Here is a 21,872-nt window from a genome sequence, read left to right as displayed (position 1 = left end):
GCGCTCCCAAAAACACGAGAGCTATAATTAAAGTAATTGTTTCAACACATTTTCTACCTTTTAACTTCTCTGTATCACTGTCAGCAAAAACATCAACACACTCTGTCACCAGCAATGGTGCTTAGAGCTCATCATATCATCCACGATAACAACCCCTAATAATTTCAGACATGACGGAAAAGTGTGCAGAACAACCACATGTCAGCCTCAGATGACAATTTGCTACTTAAAAAAGAAGCTACTTCAACAACCCCCAACAAAGTCTTTTTAAACATATTTCGTGGGAACCCAGAAAACAGTTCCCGTGAAGCAAACATGTTTCAAAGCAAAAATCACTGTGGATTAGAACCACACTATGAAGGACGAGGAGCTACTATTAGCTGCAGATGTGCAACCCAAAGATAAACAGTTGTACTAATGTATGACAGGAAGCCCAAACAGTGGATGGAAATTACTGATGAAGCTACATGGTAGTAAAGGAGGGCTTTAAGCAGCTGGTTAAAAAGATAAAAAATTCCCAGGTATAAAATGTTTTTCAGTTTTATTGCATAGCTCCTGAACACTTACAAGGTTAAGTTACTTTAGTCATTGTTAATCTAAAGTGCTACAATTTCCAGAAAAAAACCCATAAAATCAGCTACTTTTATGCTTACATTTAACCTGGATATAATGGTGTGTCACCACTAATGCTGCTGCTGCTGGTACCTTGACTGAACAGATTCACACTTTGAATTAGGAAGCGTGCCATCAATGACAGTAGCTCATGTGAAAAGGAAGATGAAAATTGCCCTTCATTACTTACATACACAAATGCTGGCGTCTGCAAACATTGATAAAACTTTGTTCAGTATTTTTTTTCTACATCTTTAGAAAAATAACCATAAATAAGTTTTCTTGTAATATTGTGATCAGTGTTGGGTAAGTTACTTTAAAAAGTAATTAATTACTAATTACTAATTACTTAATCAATATTGTATTTAAAATACTTATCTAATTACTGTGTCTGAAAAGTAACTTAATTACTCAATAAGTAATTTAACTAAATACTTCTTAAAATCCCTATAAACCTTGAGTGGACAAACAATAGAAATTAAACTCTTTAAATAATAAATAATTTTTTTTAAAGACGGAGACTCTACAGTATGCAGCGGTAGCATCTAATCCACAATGTAGCCTGCAATTATTTTTTTAAGCTCACCTTCAGACGCTTTCTGTGCTGCTGAAGTAAAATCAAGTTTTGCCTGCTTAGCAGGAGTTGCCGCGGTGTTATCCATGGATGATGAACAAGGATCACTCAGAAGTGTTCGTCTATGCTCTCGTGTCAGGCGCTTCAGTAGATTACTCGTGCTATTAACAGCGGCCGATAGTTTTTACATATTACTGTAATGTTCTTGTCTGCTTGTTTCAGAAAAGTGAAGAGACGGGAATATGTCCATTTCATAAAACAGCCACACGCTTCAGCCGAGTCCGACATCTTCCGCTTTAGAATACGACTATGCAGCAAACTGGCGCGAAACGACGTGCACCTGCACTACAACGATATTAAAGCGGCAGAGTTTACTTTTACGTTTAGAAGATAAGTTATTGAAATTAAATAATGATATTCAGCGAGTTTAATTATTTTACAATGTAACGCAAGTACATTGTAAGTAACTGTAATTAAAATACCTAAAAATGAACAGTAATTAGTTACTCTACTTTTTCAGTGGAAAAGTAATTTAATTACAGTAACGCGTTACACCCAACACTGATTGTGATATAGTTTTGAGGCTGGCCCCTAATTAGAGCTCCTTTGAATGTGGAGTGATGACCAAAAACTCACACACACATATGCACATGCACACGCTTACAACTTAACACCTCAGTCCCCCAGTCACAGCCTTGCAGGGAAAGGCATTAAAATTACATGACAAGCACACCTTAGACCAATCCTACCCACAATCTGTGCTCATGGGATACCGTCTCAGACACTTCAAATAGTAAAGCTTTTGACCTCTGTTTGCCCTAGCTGCCTTGCAGCTTCTTTGCACACACACACACACACACACACACACATATAACATTGTCCTCTGTGCATACACTGCAGATCCTTCTTCAATCGCACCCTATCTGGCTGAGACTCAAATTCCATTTCACGTCCGGTTTACTATTGATTTTACCCTCGCCACTATTCACCAGCTACACGCCCTGCACCTACACACACCCAACATCCAATCTGCTCCCTCCTCACCCCCCCCCATTTTTTATTTTTCCACTCCTGCTCTCCCTCCTACAGTTCCTATTTGTCCTCTTGACCCATCCATTCTTGCCCATCATTCCTTTGTAGAGCCTCACAGCTGAATATAGTGCATGAGAGTGAACAAGTATCGATCAGGAAAAAAGATGAATGACAAACAATTTCTTAACAAATAATATGCATGCAAGCTGGCACACACAACTAAATTAAATGTATGCATCAACATAAGAGCACCTATGAATGCCTGAATGCTCAGTATATCACGCGCACACAGAGACAAAGCCATAAAGTATGCACAGAAGTGGACCGGCGCCAAAACAAGCCATTGGGCTTTGAGGCCTCATTTCCATGTTGGAGACCATTTTAACTAGCAGACTGACTCATCGTTAATTATTAACACTCACAGTAATGCTCAGAAACAAAGCTCGGATATATAAAAAAAATGTTTTTATATTCGAGCTGTGTTTGCACATTGTGGCTACACAATGTACAGATGCACACATCTGTACATTGTGTTCCAAGCTGTGGAATTAAATGTACCACGAGGGGGCTGTTTTCCCTCCACATTCCATTTCACCTTTTCAAGGTCTTTGTGCATTTACCTTTCACATTATTCTGCGCCTGTTGCTTCACTCACTCTACAAAGAAACTGCTTTGCTGTTTACTTGTCATGCTCCGATGCCTCACCCAATTCTTTACCAGTCTTTCACCTTTTTATTCCTTTGCATTCTTTTTTTGTCCATGCAAAGAATGGCTTAGTACTTAAATGACCCTATTTCTCAGTTTCATTTTTTTTCCGATTGTTTTATTTTTTCTCCCCAGTTATTAAATCTCACACACTACACATACTTATTTTTATCCTGAAAGATTCTTTCATTCTCCTGCTTGGCAGCTCCAAGTCCACCTCCATCCCATCTCAGTTGTGGACATCACCAGTGGAAGCCTGTTAGATAGGCCCGTCAACACACCGCTGGCCACAGAGACAGACGTCAATATATTGTCACTAAGCTGTCCCTACTCATCTCTAGAAGAACTCGGCGGGGTAGGAGAGAAGGAAAAAGGGTGTGTAGTTGGGTGAGGAGGTGAAATGGAGAGGAAAACAAAGAGTGGAAGAAAAAAAGAAAAGAAAAATCAGAGGTGGGGCCTGCCATCCGTCACTCCGTGCTGTCTGATTTACAAGCCTATTGGATTTTAGACTAACATGAATCACTGCTCCATAGAGGCATTACTCCCTGACAGAACGACAGAATGAATTAGACAGTGTGCTCGTATGTGTGAGGGGGAATAGGAAAGAGAGTAGGGGGTATATTTACACTTCTTTGAGATTATACAAAGACATTTCCGCAGCAACAATGAAGCTTAGCTAGGATCCTCTCACATTCACAGTACTGCATGTACCCTTTCTATGACAACCAGCTCTCAGAAGAATTAACTATTGTGACAGTGTGCTGGATATAACCATCTGTACCCACAATTACTACTCAGAAACTACGAAAGGAAACACATATAACTAGAATATAAAAATCCTCTATTACAAAGTGAACACTGTATATTGGTCTGCAGCTAATCATGCGTTAATTATAGATTGATCTAAAGATTGTTTTCTTGATCTATTTGGAAGAATTTTATTTTTAATTACGGAAAGAAATCGAAGAAATGTTCATCACAATTAGTCAGACCTCAGAGTGGCATCTTCATGTTCTTTGTTTTTGCCGAACCAGAAAAATATTTCGTTAACTGTAATGTAAGACAAATAATCACCATTGAGAAGTCGGGACCATAACATATTTTGTTCCATTTTTGCATGTATACAGCCAAAAGATAATGAGGCAATGGCAATGGGACTCTGATAACTAAGATGGATAAATGTGATGTACTAGAAGTACAAAAAGTCCTGAAAGGACATGCTTTAGTGAACACGTGTTACAATGGCAGTGCAGAGTCAAAGAATCATTTATTTTGAGATCACAGATAATTGACAGCTACACTGAGCTTTAGATTTAATGGCTCATATTACAACCCTGTTTGCTTTTATGTAAAATGCACATTTTAAAAAAATGACTTGCAAATCAAATAGCTGAATAACTGTAGCACACAGACTTTCAACAAATGTTTAAACCCGCTGAAACACGTCTTAATTTAAGTTATGTGGTATTCCAACTGGGTATAAAAGCAGATTCTAAGGTGGGTTTGGAGTTCTTTACAACTCTGGTTGAACAAATGATTCAAAAGTTCAGGAACAGTGCTTGAAAAAAAAAATGGTGGATTTCATCATCTACGCAACATAACATTAAATTATGCAGAGAATCTGAAGGAATCTTTCTAAGCAAGGGACAAGGCTAAAAATCAATGCCGAGTTGCCTTGCTCTTCAGACCTTTAGTCAGTACTGCATTAAAAACAGATGCAACCGTGTAATGAAAAAGGGACACTTCCAAAAACCACTGCCAGTGAACACGTCATCAGTGCATCATTAAAGGAATAATCTCAACCTTTTATTAACTTTGTGTACTGAGTTTAATAAAAGGGTTTGGATAATTTCAAATGACAGCTTTCAGTTTTTATTCACTCTTTCCACTACATCCCAGCTTTTTAGCTTAGAAACAGATATATATGAGGTTATTATGACTGGACTACCTTCTTAGCATTAGTCAAGTATGATCTGGCAGCTTCCTTCAATGCCGTCCCCTCCTCCTTTTCCTCTTCTGTTGCTTCTCTTCCTTCCCTTTCCTGCTGCTCCTTTGCCTTTTCCAACTGGAGGTAGCACACCCAGCCAGAGAGATACCACACCTGCGAGGCACAGAGACACAGACAGTTTATGTGGTGTGAGCTGCAAAGATTTAGAGTGACAGTCAGTTACGACAAGGGGAAAACATTTTTTGACCCTCGGAGAGAATGAAATCCAACATCCATCTTTGACAAACGGGTTTCACACATTTTACATGGAACCAGAAATACGCAGTCTCAGACACGCACAGGCAATCAGTCACTCACATAATAATTCACCCTGACAAAATCATGACATAATGTACTCATTTACAGATGATAGCCCATAAGCACACAGTGTAGCTTCCCATTAACTTCAAACTTCTTGTTTTCACAATTTTCAGTTTGTTTTTCCCCTCTCTGTAGCAAAAGATGCAATTAGTAAAGTAAATGCTGAAGTGTAACATAATATAACATAATGAAAAAATGAATTCCCTCAGGAAAATAACATCTGTGTTTTTAAATTCATATCACATTCACAATTTAGATCGTTGGCAGTTTTGCACTAGCTATTACATCAAATGACGGTTTTAATATGGTTTGATTCCACAAATAATTCGAGTGTTGTACCTTATTATTCCTCACAAGTATGCTTTTGCGATCCCAAACATATAGCCAAAGACTCCAAGAACTATCACACTAAAATAAGAACAAGGAGTCTCAACACTTTAGACTCCATCTGTGACTGCATGACATTTCACAAAACGGACGTTCTACAGTCTGTTGATTTTTGAAAGCGACAATACTGAAAGGAAGAAAAAAAATCCCTAGGAATAACTAGAATTACTAGTTTAGAAGTTGTGATGATTAGGGTTTCATTTACACAAACATAATGGATGTTTTTGTTTATCAAATGTTCAGAAAAGCAAGAATATACACAGATTTCCCTCAAATAAAGTAACACCGACTCCCTGTCTTTACTGTACCGAGGCTTTTTGAGCCTAAGCATGCAATCACATCCTAAAGATTTATTCTGAGACAGAATAAATCCTGATGTCACAGATAAACAACAGCTCTAATGCATCTAAATCATAGATAAGCAATGTTCTTTAGCACAGGCTGTTATTAGGCTACCACAGCCAAATTACCTTCTTAGAATTAACCAGGTAATCTAGCTGCCAACTGAATGGGCCCATCTCTTTCACTTGGCTCAGTATACTATCATCACACTAGTCAAACAAACTGAGGGTCAAGCATGATCAGGCACAGTATGCATCACCTACACATTGCGATTACATGAAGAGTCACTAAATGAAGTGAACTGATAAACAAAATACATTTGTAGTCATGAATAAGTCACAGTCATGAGGCTTATGAAAACCCCTCCCTACCTGGGAAGTCGAGCAGGTTATGAAAAATTAGACGGTTGATGGTTCGACACCTTAGAACACACACACACCCACCCACCCACCCAAACACACTTCCAAATGCATTCATTCGTAAGTGTATAATAAACAAAGCACTGTACAAATTCAATAAAGACCTTTTTAAGGGCGTGAATAGGAGAAGAACAATGCAACATAAATGCCATTTCATTTCTTTAAGTGCCTGAATGTTTTCACAGTATTGTATTTTTCTTGCTCATAAAATGTAAAGAGGGATTTTCTACCACTTACTACTTGCGTCTGCTTTAGAAGAAAAACATCTGTTCAGTTGTGTAATACTCATTTACTGAGTCAAGCTTTTAAATACCATACAGTTTTAAACCAATAAATGTGATTGTGGATTTTTGATTTGCCCACCAGAGAATTACTAGCTCACTATCAATGTGAGAATATTCAAATATGTGCTTTAAAATATGTTTTTATCTTTTGACACAACACCAGATTAAATAAACTGTGTTTTGAAGTATTAGTTTATATGCTAAAACAATATTTTATCATTCATGAATCTGAGTTTTTGTACAATATACACCAGACAGTTTATTAAGTACACCTTGCTGCTACTATGTTACTCCACTTCTGCCTTCAGAACTTTGCTGCACAGATTCAACACCATGCTGGAAACATTCCTCAAGAGATTTTTGGTCCATATCGACATGATAGGATAACACAGTTGCTCCAGATTTGTCAGCTGCACATCCATGATGAAAATCTAATTTTCCACCACATCCCAAAGGTGGTTTACTGGATTGAGATATGGATACTTAGGAGGCAATTGGAGCACAGTGAACTGTACGTCACTGTTCACGTCACACCACTATATCCTGGTGGAAGCAAACTGTGACATTTAAAGGATACTCAGTTGGTACTAAGGTGCTGAAGTGTGCCTAGAAAATATACCCCAAAATCATTAAACCCTCACCAGCAGCCTGAACTGTTGATACCAGGCAGGATGGATCAGTGGTTTCATGTTGTTTACACCAAATTCTGACTTACGATCTAAAGGTCACAGCACAAATCGAGACTCATCAGACCGGGCAACATTTTTCCAATCTTCAGTTGTCCAACTTTGCTGCTGCAAATTGTAGCCTCAGGTTTCTGTTCTTAGCTGAGCAGCTGGTGTGGTCTTCTGCTACTGTAGCCCATCTGCTTCAGTGAAGAGCATTCAGGGATGTTCTTTTCCATACCTCTGGAATAATGAGTGGGTATTTGAGTTATTATTGCCTTCCAATCAGCTCGAAGCAGTGTGGCAATTCTCCTCTGAGTTCTGGCATCAACAAGGTATTTTCATCCAGAGAACTGCAGGTCATGTCTTGACCGTGTCTACATGTCTAAATCCATTAAGCTGTGGCCACATGACTGGCTGATAAGATATTTCTGTTAATGAGCAGCTGAAAAGGTGTACCTAGCAAAGTCACAGTATTAGAATCAGTTCACTAAGACTTGTCTTAGCTGAATATATATCAAAAAAAAACCTAGAGCAATATTTTTAAAATAGATCATTTGCTCCACAGAGTTCAAAAAGGGAATGATATTTTTAACTGTAAGTTACTTTGCTGTAAGACACCAAAGCACCTAATTTTCTTTCTTTTTCACAATAACACATTTTTGCCTCTGCATAATCTCAAACACTGACTTATGCTTCATCCTCTACCTCTAAACACTCTCATGTTCAACTCTCAGTGAACTTGGAGGTGTGAGATCCCCTCTCATCATAGGCCAAAGATCACCCACCCACTGTTCTTCAAGCATCAAGACACAAATATTAGCTTTATTCATTATTCACTGAGAGCAGAGGCAGTAGGGACCAGCGCCCCTGCCAAATCAACCATTTAGCTAACAAACACATCAAGGCATGGCACACTGAATTCAGAATTGCCACTCAGCATGCTGAGTGGGAGGCTACCCCCTGCAGCCATACTTATCAGAACAACAGCAGCACTGGATAAATGTAGTGTTGTTGCAGGCCCAGCGGTACGACATTTTTATCACTAAAACATTTCCCTGAATGCAGAAGTTAGAATAAAATGTGTAAATTCAAGTGAGACAGTGTAATTGGGTCACTTAAATTCAAAATTTTAACTTCAGAAATAAGAAGCCCGTCTTTAAACACTCAGAACAATGCTAGGAAATTCTGTGCAGATGGTCCACTGTGAAATATTTGCTTCTGTAGTATAGTCTGCCTGAGCATCTGCACTCAGAATTAAAACATGTGAAAGTTTGCTAATTAAGAACTTCAGAGAATCCACTGTGTCCTACTCCAACCCCAGACCGAGGCACACGTAATAAAATACATTTTGTGTCTGTCAATCAAATCGCTGGGACTATTGTAATTTCAAAGTGAAGGCGCATCTCAGTTTCCATATGGTGCTACTGAAGGAAGAACAAAAGCATCATGAATCAACAGAATACCTTTGAAACAAGATTTGCAAGAAAGTAGCTCACTTGTTTTTGCAGACTTAACGTTATATAAGTAAGGTTCCAACTTTGAGATATGCAAGAGAAAGAAGAAGGAGTAGAGCGCTAACCTCTTATCTGCTGCACTTAAGAGAGAAATAAGAGAAAAAGTAAGACAAAGAGGTGAAAGAAAGGGAGAGAGAGAATATAATGCTTTTAAATGTGTCTGTCATACATTTCTGACATCACAGATATGACTCTAGCAATGTACCCATGTTGTGATCAGACGATACACTTTCTGACCACCAGAACTGGTGACAGTACCAATATTTGATTGGCTGTGGGCATGCTCAAATTGAGTGTCACAGCAGTGCGTCTCTGAAGTGAGTTTAAAAGTTCAGCCCCCTGATGACTGCTCTCAATCTGTCAGCTGAGGGGTGTGTGGGAGGCTGAGCCTGAGGGGGAGTGGGGGAAAGAGAGAGAGAAAGAGAGACACGACCGTGCTTTTCTGTCTGACACTTAGTGGCACACCTTCGCTTTCTATTGCAGCGACAGTGGGGATTTTGAGCACACTGACAGCACAGAGCTCATACTAAAGCACAGAAAAATACTGCAATTCACTCTAATAAGTTCAGCGCCAGACTCTATGTGTGAGCACATAAGTGCTGAGATAAAGCAATGCAAATGTAGGGAGTACACAGAGCTCAGCAGAAGGAACTAAGCTCTAGATGTAACCGCTATGACGTCATCCAAAGATTACTGTATTTCTGTCTTGAAGCCTTGAGGTGAGCATTTTGGTCATTGCACTCTTCGCATCTTGAAAGTGAATGTGACAAGCTCTTACTATAGCCAACACAAGATACGCTCACCCAAACCTGCTTTATCATAGAGTCCAAAATTTACAAAAGTCATTCATTTTGCGAACCTGGAGTCTACATTCATTTTTTTAATATACAGTCTAAGCATATAAACTGAGATGTTTTCCTTCCCACTGAAATGAAAAAAAGAGTTGCTTTTGCTTTATACCTACCCAGTTTCTACTGTATTATAAAAAGACTGTATGCAAGAGGACCAATGACTGTATATAAACATCTTATGAACTGGACTCAAAAATGACATCAAATATTATCGCACACATACAGTAGAGTGCAAAACTCACAAGCACTCTAATCATTTTTTAGATATTTGCTAGGAAAATGGGTAACAAATGCAGTGACTTATTGACACATATGCAAACACACATGGAAATCCTGTATACAAGGCAAAAACAGAGTTTGCGCAATTCTAACAAGCTTGAAAGTCAATATTTGGTATGACCACCTTTATCAACCTTTAATATTTGTTTGTCGGGTCCTTAATGTTTGCTTATTTTTTATTTCTAAATCACTTGACTTTCAGATGCTGTTCATTTCCTGCAGGTACTTTTTTTTTAGTCCTTTTGTTGTCTTTCTTTGCATTCTACTTGTCCAGCTTCCTTAATTTTCTAAGGACACACTACGCACCATATCGAGAATGTTTTTCAGCTAATATCTCTTGTGAATCACCTTGCTGTTGTAAAAATTGTATGTTATGCCTGTCAAACTGCGTTATCTTTGTTATTTTTCATAGATTCGACAAAAGAAAGGGGAACAAATTATGTGTTTTTGTGACAGACTGTTAGTAATAAAGTGCCTACGGAAACAATTTAAAATTGGTTGTTTGCCAAGTTGTCTGTTATATGTATACACAACACTGGATCTTTCCTTGAGTAAAGTGGCTTTTTTTTATGCTTGAATGATTCATAAGTAGTGTAACAAACGAAAATGAGTGAAAAAGTAGCCAATCTCCAAAGAACAATTTTGAAAGAGCACAAGAAAGCCTGGAGAACTATAGCTCTAGACCATGTTAAAAAATTTACAAACAGTTTGGCTCATTGGAAACAAAATATTAAAAAAAAAAAAAAAAAAGTTTTAAAATGGGTGTTTCAGGATTAAGATTAAGAATAGCCAAAGTTAGTCTGGACAGACTACCCTGAAATTCAGACTCAGCTGCTTTCTTTCCCCACTTTGCCTGGCACCGTGTTCATGGATCGATTTCTTGATTGAAGGACCAGTATTATGACAGGTAAACTAGTAGAATGGCAGGTATTTTTGGTTGTATTCCATGGTCAAACTGAAATCAAGTTTTTCACATCTGCCAATTTTAAAAGACGTTCGAGTGAATACGTGAGTTCAGTTATCTCTGCAGGATTACTTACAGATGTATCAATCACATCCACACTTTGATCCATACAACACTGTTTCTGCTGTTTGCAAGCTTGTACATAGGTACACAAAAGGTATAACCAAAAAAATCTGAAGCTGTTTGCAACTGAATTTTGCTGTTTGCAGAAGCTGAAATCACAGAGTAACAGCTCAGAACAGGACTTGATCTAAAATTAATGCCATTCTAGAAGCTGTCTTGACATAACGAAGAAGATTAGCTAGTCTCACATTTAAGGCACATTTTAAAATCAGGCAAGTTTTTGTGACACTTTTTGATCACACCTCCAACAGTTTGGTAGCTTATGAAGTTAATCCTGCCTAAAAATCTGCGATAATGTTATCCTTTCTACAACCAAAGCTGGTAAGCAACCTGGAAACAAGAAAAATGTGCTCACAACTTTCTATTCAAATCAGTTGTATTTATATAATGCCAAAATCACAACAACAGTTGCCTAAAGGTGCTTTATATTGTAAGGTAAAGACCCTACAAAAATACAGAGAAGACACCAACAATCACATGGGTAAGCACTTTGGCGACAGTAGGAAGGAAAAACTCCCTTTTATCAGTAAAAAACATCCCGCAGAACCAGGTTAAGGGATGGGCAGCTATCTGCCACGACCGGTTGAAAAGACCCCATAACAAAAGAGAAAACATGCATTTAAGCAAAACGCTAAATTTCAGTTCAGAGAGAGAAATAATTACAATGAAAAGTAGAATCAAAACCCAAAATGACCTTAAATTACCCTAAAATTTAAACAGAGAGGAACAGCCGGAACAGGACTTCATCGCTTACCTGGACAACTTCGTCATCCTCTTCTAGTAGACTCTCCAACACATCTACTGCCATCTAATTTAAAGAGAGACAAACAGAACTTTAATAGACTGATACAGATACTTACCATTTTTAAAAATGTATTAAAATTACAAACAACAATCATACTACACTCATTTTAGTCTGTAGAAATTCATCAGTACTCCCTCTATTCTCAGGTTTGACTCACAAACCAACATGCATAAAGGTAAAGACAATATTGTTGCACACAATCTAGCACATCTTCCAGTCAGCCCAATCAATCAGATGGATCAGAGGGTCTGATAAGCATCGAACAGGTCAGCAACCCATACACAGCACCGTCAATACCAACAAGACAACAGACATGATCGTCAATAGATACACTTACAAGTACTTATCACACAGTCGATAGTCACTTTAGCCACCGTCTACCATTCCCTTTTTTCCCAGCATTTTGTCTTTATTAGAGACGAGCAGCAGGGAAAGACCAGAGCAGTCAATACCATATATTCATAGTAACCCCGTCCACTCCTTAGGATACACGATAAACCTAAAGACCAACCAGACCCAGAGCCCATATTCCCCTTCCTCTAAAGCATTTGTCTGATTTCCTCCCTGTAGTGTCCTGCGGAGGCGGTGTGAGGTCTCAAAGGGGTTTAATGTTAGGTGACCTTTGTCACAGCACTGTCTGGGTCAGTTTCTGTGGGAAGTTTCCATTACAGAAATCAGACCTTGACTAAAGTAGGCTGGGTGTTTGTTTTGCTCTGTCTCCCTCCTTGTGGAACCTGTGGTTGTGGTATATGTGTGTGCGTGTGTTTGTGTGTGAGGCCCCAGGTGATGATATATTGATTTTTGTCTACTTCAGGTTGGAGGCGACTGTTAGCCAATCACCCGTGGTGAAGGGCAAGAATAAAAGACACGCACGGACCTGTGCATTCACACACACACACACACACACACACCACTTTACAGTCACACAGTACAAAAAGCCTGCACACAACAATGAGCACAACAAGCAGCACTTGTTTCTTGTTAAGGGAGTCTTATTAGCTGGAGAGCTTCCTAATTTCCCCCCCCCCCTGCTCGCTGGAGTTCTCTGCTCCTTTCATTAAGTCTATGCGGTTCCGGTGGCGATAAAGAGGTCTGTTGGCTGCATAGAGTAAGGGGAGTCAGGTTAATTGAGAGTATCTCATTAAGATTGTGCAAATATGCATGTCAGGGAGTCAGTTGATTGATTGCCAGACCAATTATCAGCTGAAATACCATTGTCCTTAATTAATTAATGACTGATTAAAAATACACAAACAAAAACATCTAATCCCAGCCGATGATGAATGGATTCATGTCCAGCTTCAGAATGATCTACTATCTACTTTCACTGTATCACTACAAAGTGACAGACACACAAGCTGCACACACACACACACACACACACACACACACACACACACACGTTCAAACACAGTAAATCGAGCCAAAGCACTAGATATAAAAGATAGGAGAAAAGATCTGCTTGGGTATTAAACAAGTGATAGAACAGGCAGTTTTGGAGCTACAAAAATAGAACAAGAGATATCTGGGAGCCAGGATAAGTGAGCAATGATAACCATTATATCGTCTCCAACTGCACATCTTCCTAACTACACCGGTCAGCCCAGGGGCGAGTGATTAAAGATTCAGAGATTCTTAGGCCGCTTCATGCTCTAAACAACAACAAGATTAATATTCCCATGAAGATAAGGAGAAAAAGAGGCTGTACTACAAAGGGGGGGGGAGGCAGAAAATTGGACGAGAGGTTAAAAAAAATCTTAATAAACATTGCAAAAGTGGTTCAAGAAAAACAACAGTGCGCTACAGAGACACACAACCAATAACACATGCAAGACAATACATACATGTTGTCCTCCTTATTTTAAGAACTGAGGAAGGGACCAAAAGAAAAAAAAACCTGCATTCTGTGGAGGAACTCATTTATAATGTCCATCGTGGGCATGTGCACAGTGTATGTGTGTGTGTGCGCGCTCATGTATTCATTTCTGCGTTTGTGTAATCTTCAGGCAATTTTGTTTAACAGAATCATTTTACTGGAGCGCACAGCAGAGACAGGAGAAAGACAAATCACTTTACAAGCAAGGGCAAGCTATATCTCACACACATACACGCACACGCACGTAAACAGGGACATCGAGACTTAAGTAAATAAATCCTGGGGATGTCACTGCTAACTGTACTTGCAAGCAATATAGGAAAGTACAAGCTGTACATTGTGAACTAAATATAAGAACAGAAACATTCAATAAATAAAATACAGCCAAAGAAGAGTGACAATGACAAGGTGCGTAACTACCCATCAGCTTCTGCGACGCCTCAGCTAAGAGACACTTGAATGGCTGTCAGGGGAGGGTGCCTGTCTGTCTGTCTGTCTGCTGTGTGGCAAGTGAATCAGTGGTTGTGATGGGTGATCACGGTAATGTTTGTGCGTGCATTACAGTCGGGAAAACGCTGTTACCACGCTGTTTTTTGTTTTTTTAAATCGAGACTATAAAATACATCATTCACTAGCCACTTTATTAGGCACACCTGTTCAACTGCTAGTTAATGCAAATATCTAATCAGCCAATGATATGCATTGAGGCTACAGACTGTGCATCAGAATGGAGAAGAAAGGTGATTTAAGTGACTTGTAATGTTTGGTTGTTGGTGCCAGATGCATTGCACAAACTGTTGAACTACTGGGATTTTCCTACACAAATGTGTCTAGGCTACAGACAATGCTCCGATAAAGGAAAATATCCAGTGAGTTGCAGTTCTCTTGTTGATGAGATATCAGAGATCAGAAGAGAATAGTCAAACTGCCTCAAGCTGATAAAAAGACAACAGTAACTCAAACAACCACTTATGACACCCAAAGTTTATTCTATAAAATATCAGGAAACGTCAGACAACATGGTCTTCAAACTGCTTGAAAATATCAGATATATTCAGATTAAAGATTTTTAACAGCAGCAAAGTATCCCATATTAAACGCTGGAACCAAATATTAATGAAGACAAATGACTAAAACCAAATGAAAACCCAATTAATTTTCCATCAATCAAACCAATAACAAACCTGTTTAAGCACTGCAAGCGCTCTCACAAATATGGGGATATTTGACAATAAAACCAACATGTTTGTCTCACTTCTTTTGCTTTCAAGCACCCTCATGCGCTCTTAATCTATTTCCATTCTGGAAATCACAAACAAACTTGGCATGTATTCAACTAATCAAAAGAGGGAGAAAAAAAGACTCGCAAAAGCCTTTTTGGTGACTTTTTTTCTCCTCTTCTAATTTAAGTGGCACAGATCCATGTTTTGCAGAAACAGTTGACTGAACAGAAGAGCAGCAATTGTGAAACTGATGTTTTCACGAATTTATTAACACAGTGTGTTTGGAATGTTTTCTATCACATTTTTTAAAGTAAACAAGACAATCGCACAATGGAGCACAAGTACAACCAGCCTATGTCATGGTTTTCATGCTCTTATCCCTTTCTCAGTCGAATTTACTATCACATTCAGCTTTTCATGTGGCAAAGGTTTTTTATTTTTAAAGATTTCCTCCAAAAAACAACTGAAAGCCACAGTCTTGACAACATTTTTATTATAAAAGATAACTACGTATTTTAAAAATAAATAAACTGTAATATTTGCACATGCTCTGAGTTTGACATTATCATTGCTGAGGCTTTTTAATGACAACCAACTACCCTCATAAGAAAACCATGAGTTTTAATTAAATCTAACTGTGGCAAATCTTCAAAAAAAAGTGGGGAGACGGGTCTATCACCTAGTAAAGTGTGCCCAAGAGATGTGACAGTGTCTACCCACTAAAGACAGTTTGTCTTGAAAACATCTGCCCAGTGTTTTTCAGCAAAATCTTTCTCATTTTGATGAGAATTGGTGGAGGGAGATAGAGCATAAGGCAAAGAAAGAACCCGCTCAATTTTGGTGCTGATCTGAATTTTTGGGGTGGAAAATAAGACCAGACAGTGGAGACTTTTGGGGAAGTCTCCACTCTTTGAGTAAACTTCTATCTCCCACCACTATGCACTATAATAACCACACTAACACTGCCTTATTGTGGCCTAGTTAATTTGAATTCAATCCACATAACAGAAAAGTACAGACAAAGACCATGAGATGGAGTTTCTGCCAAAGAACATGGTAGTACCTCTACGCCTTGTGCCATTCTAAAATTAACATTTATTTACTAGAAGTGGCTGTACGCAGTTACAGAAAACAAACAAACAAAAAAAATTATTTAATATGTTTGGGGGGGAGGGGGGGGGTTGGCAAATATATTAATGCAAATTTGAAAGCCTTGGCCCAGCTTTGGGGACCAAACAAATTATTCAATGGGGAGAAAGAGACAATTGGTCATATTCTGGCACCATTTTCGAAAGACAGCCTTCCAACTAATAGCTCTACTGGAAGTAAACAACTTTACGCAAAATATACAAAGAGCATAAAACTGTGCATAGATCCTTCTAAGTGAGAGATGCTAAATGTGAAAGTGAGAGAATGTGTGTGTGAGTATGTGTGACAGAGAAGTACCAGAAGCAAAGAGCTGAGAGGATGTTTCTATCAAATCCAAGTCCCAAATCCCAGGCTGGGAGAGACAGACAGAAAATTGTTTGCTTTTACTCTACTTTCACCCTTAAATGCAATCGCCAGAAACTCCAAATAGCCCTTAACGTGTGTGTGTGTGTGTGTGTGTGTGTGCATGTGCGTGTGCGTGTGTACACATACTTGAGCACATGGCAAAATATTTGACGTTATAAAGCAGTAGGAATGGGTGCGGTTTGTGGTTCGGGCTTCATGACACCAACAGCAGGATGAAGACAAACGACATGTCAGAAACTGTGGACCGAGACGTTGTCATTTTACTGATACACCTGACAGCCCATCTCCCGCACACATGCACCCAAGATATAACTGCAGCTGAGCCATTTGGGTGTGAGCAGAGGGAAGAGGAGAAAAAAAAAAGGGGGAGGGGGGAAGGACACTGTTCTCATTTCCCGTAAGTAATAACCATAAACCACCCAACAAGAGTGACTGAAAATTAATCATTGGATCGCAATAGAAAGTAGCTAAACTGCTGTTGGTGTGGCGGTAATCACCGAAAATGACTTGAAGCGTTAATGACAGCGTTAGGAGTTTTAGCACTGAACTGAAGGCAGTGAGCCACTGAAATCAAGGCCATTAATACCAGAAATTCTTGAGTGATTTAGTAGAGAAGTATGCTGTTTCGAGATATGGCCACAATTCATCAGACCACAGCTTCAATTTTTTTTTTTTTTTTTTAAATTTTACTCTTCCTCCCAATCCCTCCACCCTTGTGTGCCCCCTTTAGCCCTATCCCTTTTTGTAAATACCACTCTTCAATTATTGACACTAAACTCCAGAGGGGATAAAGACCAGGCATGGCCTTCCCACCTTCAGTGCTATTCACCAGAAAGGAAAGCATACAAACACAAAGATGTGCGCACACGCAAAAAATGCCAGGCTGCCCTCCCACCACGAAACAAACACAGACCAACAACAACAAGGGAGTGTACGAGCACGACACAGCAAACATTTTACCTCGTACTCCTCTGACTCAATGAGCAGTTTGGCTGTGGTGATGCGAGACTCATACGGAGGGATCTCATTCTGAAGGAGAGAAAGAAAGAAGAACAAAAAAGGACAATACAACCAAATCTGCAGTGAGTGCTTTCACAGGCATCCACAAACATAGTTCTTCCTTTGTCTGATAATAACACAATCCAATTTCAAGGTACAAAACGTTTTGCAGCTATGTGGCTGTTAATCACAGCCAAAGTGTCAGCAGGCTGTGTTCACATCAACCTGCTCCCGAAGATAAGAGTCATAAGAGTGGTGTCACTGGGATTATTGTATCAAATCATCACACAAACCCTCTTACATCACTTTTTTTATTATTTGAATCTGAAATTTATTTGGAGCTATTCAAAGCCCATCCAGCTTTGACATTATAGCCATTTTTCCTTTATCAAATTCCATGTTGTACTTTGCTTGTTTATACTTTAAAACCCTTCTTGGTGTTGAATTTATTATTTTCTTTCTCTCTGCGCACTCTAACACAAATGCATACAGGTTTGTGAAGTCTGTGTTCCACCTTTCATCTTCTATCATTCCCTCTTCATCTCTTACTTGTTTTTTTTTTTTAAATTTGTACAGCTGTCCTTATATTTGCGCATACCGCATAGCATGCTGTGAAAATCTTGTTAGTTAAAGGGGCTTTATAAATAAACTGGGATCTTACTGGGGCTGGTGGAAGTGAGACAAATACCAGCCCACAGCTACAGCCTACCTGAATGTCTTCCCCTGTGCTGGACGAAGCTGCTCTCTGTTTTAGCACAGGTAGCCACATTCCAACACTCTTCAACAGGTAATCTTTGCCTTCCTGAACACAGAAAAAGAGCATATAAATATAAAAAGCTTTATTAAAAAAAATAGACATTTCATTTCTTATGCAAATGTATATACAAGAGTAACTGGAGAATGCACTCTTCACACAAATCAGTTCCTACAGACTAATCCCACTGTATAATTTACTTCCACAGACTAGCTATTGGATTTTCTACAGAAACCAAGAACCCCTGGATTAATTTGGGAACAATTTATTTTTTCTTGTTTCTTAGAAAAAATTCCAAAAAAAGAGACTTTGTCACAGGATGTGGAAAGGTGTGAAGTGAGACTGGAACCAGCCTGACCCCTACAGCTTACAGGTAGTATTACAGATCCTTCACTGCTCAGTTTGGTGATACGAGTGCATGGAGAGTACAGAGAGACAGTACAGAGGTTTGAAAATACCCATTACATATAGCTTGCAAAAAAACAGTGGTAGGTGAACTGAATGTTGTTTGTTGTATCATCAGTGAATGCTGAGGATGATTGAGGCAGACAGCACTGCCAACAAATACTTCCACATGGTAATTTAAGGTCATATTTCAATTAGATTACATTTCAAGTAAACAATAAACATGTTTAAATACTTTCAAAAAAGCCTTTGCCTTGAATGCCTTCTATTAACAGTGGTTTAAGATGCTCTTCATTTAGCAATGTCTCCCGCATGTACAAATATACATGTAATGTAAAAATACAGAAAGTTTATTTAGGATACTGTTCTAAACTCACTGTCAAATGTTACACTCAAAAGGTCCTGTGGAATTTTTTCTAAATTTAGTCCAATATGCTTTTCCCTGATCTTTTCTCTTTTTAGCAGATGACTGCATGACCTTAATGATCCGCCCAGTAATTAACATTCCTATCGGCATGACCTGTCCATCTGCTGATTAATCGCATACGATTCAATTTGCTCAGAATAATTAACTCAGCAGATTCCCGCTTTAATGTGGCGATAACTCATCTCAAGTGTGTGTGCGTGCCTGTGTGTGTGTGTGTGTGTGTGTGTGTGGTGCGTGTGTGAGTGAGAGAGAGAGAGAAAGAGAGGACTGACCTGGTTTCTCTCTGTACTGAACAGGTAACTGGCCATAAGCTGTAGAGCCTCTGGGTTGTCATGGTGATACTGTAATGCTTTCTCTATGAACTCTCTGCACTTGTCGGCAGCCCCCTCCTCCATGCTACATACACACACACACACACACACACACACACAGAAAAAGAAAATCTCAAAATATTACCAAAGGCAGGCCTATCAGTGTCAAGTGCATAACTCTGTGTGCTCCAGTACCAGAGGTCTGTTAAGTAAATCTCAGCGATGGAGCAGTAGGCTACACTAACATCCTTCTCTGTGGGGAGTTTGGGGTCCTCATCTGGTGGGGCAGCAGCTCCAGCCAGAGCCTGCATGAATCAAAGGGCAGACTTCTTTAGTTTCTAAAGTTCATATTATTCATTACAAATCAAAAGAGACTGAAAGAGACTTATATGAAACAGAATCTAAGACAGGTTTTCTTTTTGAAATGATCAGAATAAAAAGGGACACCATCTGAATAAGCCTCTTCCTCTGAAATCATATTAACATGTCACAGCAGGAAGGAAGCAGTAACATCAGAGTTGCAAACTGCGTAAATTAAATTTATCCAATTTACTTTCAGAGTCATTGCTCTGTTCGTGTTGACTCATTGTCACAGTTATTGAGTACTGACACACTTATCTAGCTAGAAGTGACACTTCTAGCTAATATATTTAAGACATCTGAATGAGAGTAATAAGGAGACCTCACAATGATATTAATAAACATGGTGTCACAAAGTTAAACAACAAGAATATTGAATAAGTGAATGTAAAACTGACAGATTAATACATTTGCAATTAATACAATGTATCCTAACATTTTTAACTTCATTCTTCTATTCTATTTTCCTTCCATTTGTTCTAATTTAATGTTAACATTGTAATGCATGGCACATTATTATGTCCTCTAAATGAGAAAACATTTTATCTTTGCTTACGCGAAAAACTTAATGAGCAATATTTTCTTTTTTAAATAAATAACTATATTTGAGGGGGGGAAAGACACAAGTTGTAAAACTACCATCCTCTAACCATTTCCAAAACTACCATTTTACTCTTTCACATTTTCGGTGTAAAATTTGTTTTGTTTCAAAGTTGAGTTCACAGTTCATAGTTTTTAGTGCATTGTAGTGTCAATAAAGTGTTTTGTAAATATCTGTAATTAATGTAATACAGGTCTGGAGTAACAGTTAAACAATAGGATGCTTATAGGTTTGACATAAATCTGTCATAACAATGCATGTCACTAAGACATGCATTGTCCAATAGCACCCTCTTGTGAAAATGAAAAAAAATCAGGAGCCTTGAACACAAAGTCATGACATCTAGTTCACTTTCCATAACCAGAGAAACAGAGAGGGGTATTCCTATGTGTAATCACTTACTGTTGTTGTTCCTTGTTTCTCCAATGTATTCAGTAGGACTTGTATGCCTTTGGTATAGTAGTCCACAGCCTCCCGGCAGGTGTGGATTTGTCCCAGGTACATGTACTTACTGTGGCCAACATCTGGGCTAAGCTCCACAGCACGTAGAAATACGTGAGAGGGGAGTCAAGGAAGCCACAACAATCACTGCATTAGAGTAGAATGAAATTATCACGGCAGTGTAGTGAAATTACAAAATTATGGACATAAGCAGCGAGAAAGGATATTTCTTTAGCTTTCTGTGTGTCTCCTAATTCAGAGGAAATGTGTCCCAGCATGTCTAGAACTTGCAGGTTGGTGGGCTCCACATCCAGGGCTCTTTGACAGAAAAGGCTGGCCATTTCAAAGTCAAAACTGTCCATGCATTCTTCAGTCTGTACACCACAGCACATAAGGAAAGCTCAGTAGCTGATTAGAATTTAAAGAATAAAAGGATATTAAGGCAATGGCATATTTGGGTCCTGCCTTTGTTGTGGATATGTAGTAAACGTTACCTTCTGTAGGAGTTGCTGTACTGAGTACCTCTCCGCTGTCTTCTTCTTGGCTTTTTCTTGCATTCTTACCTTCATCCTTTCTTGAGGTGATAAACCAACAAATCCTCCATCTGCTGAGATGTCACAAGTGCACGTGTAACAATAGTTCTTATTAGAGCTACACTCAAAACAAAACATAACAGTCCTTCCTTTCTATAAACATTGCGTGTACGAATTTGACGTTATACACAGTAAATCAAATGATAAACCAGTGAACTCACCCCTGTTTGGACGGTTATCTTTCCTCTTCGGTTTATTTTTCTTTTTACCCTTAGCTTGACCACCCATTCTGAAGAAAAACGCGTCGTATATTTCTAAAATCCCTGGGCTCAAACCCCACTTTTCCCAAAGTGAGACTCTAAACGCGTGGACAGCAAGTTAAACTTAGCTTAAAGTATACAATGCACATGCGCCGGATGGTGACTCTATTGCTCCTACGGAGAGGGGTAGCGGCCAAAAAAAAGCAAAGGTCCTGACTAAAGCTGGTAAAATGAAACGCTGAACGAGGATATTTTATTTGCCTGTAGGTATGAGTCCGTTTATTTAAAAAATATTATTTA

General features: G+C 38.8%; 1 protein-coding gene across 2 annotated transcripts in view; it reads right to left on the bottom strand.

Moving 5' to 3' along the window:
- The window catches only part of si:dkey-12j5.1 (uncharacterized), a 28,160-nt gene extending 6,449 nt beyond the window's left edge, over positions 1-21,711 (bottom strand). Inside the window, exons 1-10 of one of the 2 annotated variants that reach the window (XM_063486461.1) lie at positions 21,534-21,711; positions 21,274-21,386; positions 21,007-21,153; positions 20,741-20,893; positions 19,573-19,682; positions 19,339-19,462; positions 18,190-18,282; positions 17,442-17,510; positions 11,817-11,870; positions 4,872-5,024 (exon numbers count right to left, since the gene is read on the bottom strand). In XM_063486461.1, the coding sequence (XP_063342531.1) occupies positions 4,872-5,024; positions 11,817-11,870; positions 17,442-17,510; positions 18,190-18,282; positions 19,339-19,462; positions 19,573-19,682; positions 20,741-20,893; positions 21,007-21,153; positions 21,274-21,386; positions 21,534-21,600 (1,083 nt within the window). In that variant the 5' untranslated portion in view covers positions 21,601-21,711. The remainder of the gene's footprint in view (positions 1-4,871; positions 5,025-11,816; positions 11,871-17,441; positions 17,511-18,189; positions 18,283-19,338; positions 19,463-19,572; positions 19,683-20,740; positions 20,894-21,006; positions 21,154-21,273; positions 21,387-21,533) is intronic. The other variant, XM_063486463.1, reaches the window with a different exon arrangement.
- Positions 21,712-21,872: the final 161 nt, after the last annotated feature.

This window comes from Pelmatolapia mariae, linkage group LG10_11 (assembly GCF_036321145.2).
Source record: "Pelmatolapia mariae isolate MD_Pm_ZW linkage group LG10_11, Pm_UMD_F_2, whole genome shotgun sequence".
In the NCBI taxonomy this organism is placed as follows: domain Eukaryota; kingdom Metazoa; phylum Chordata; class Actinopteri; order Cichliformes; family Cichlidae; genus Pelmatolapia; species Pelmatolapia mariae.
This window is presented reverse-complemented; position numbering and strand designations above follow the sequence as displayed.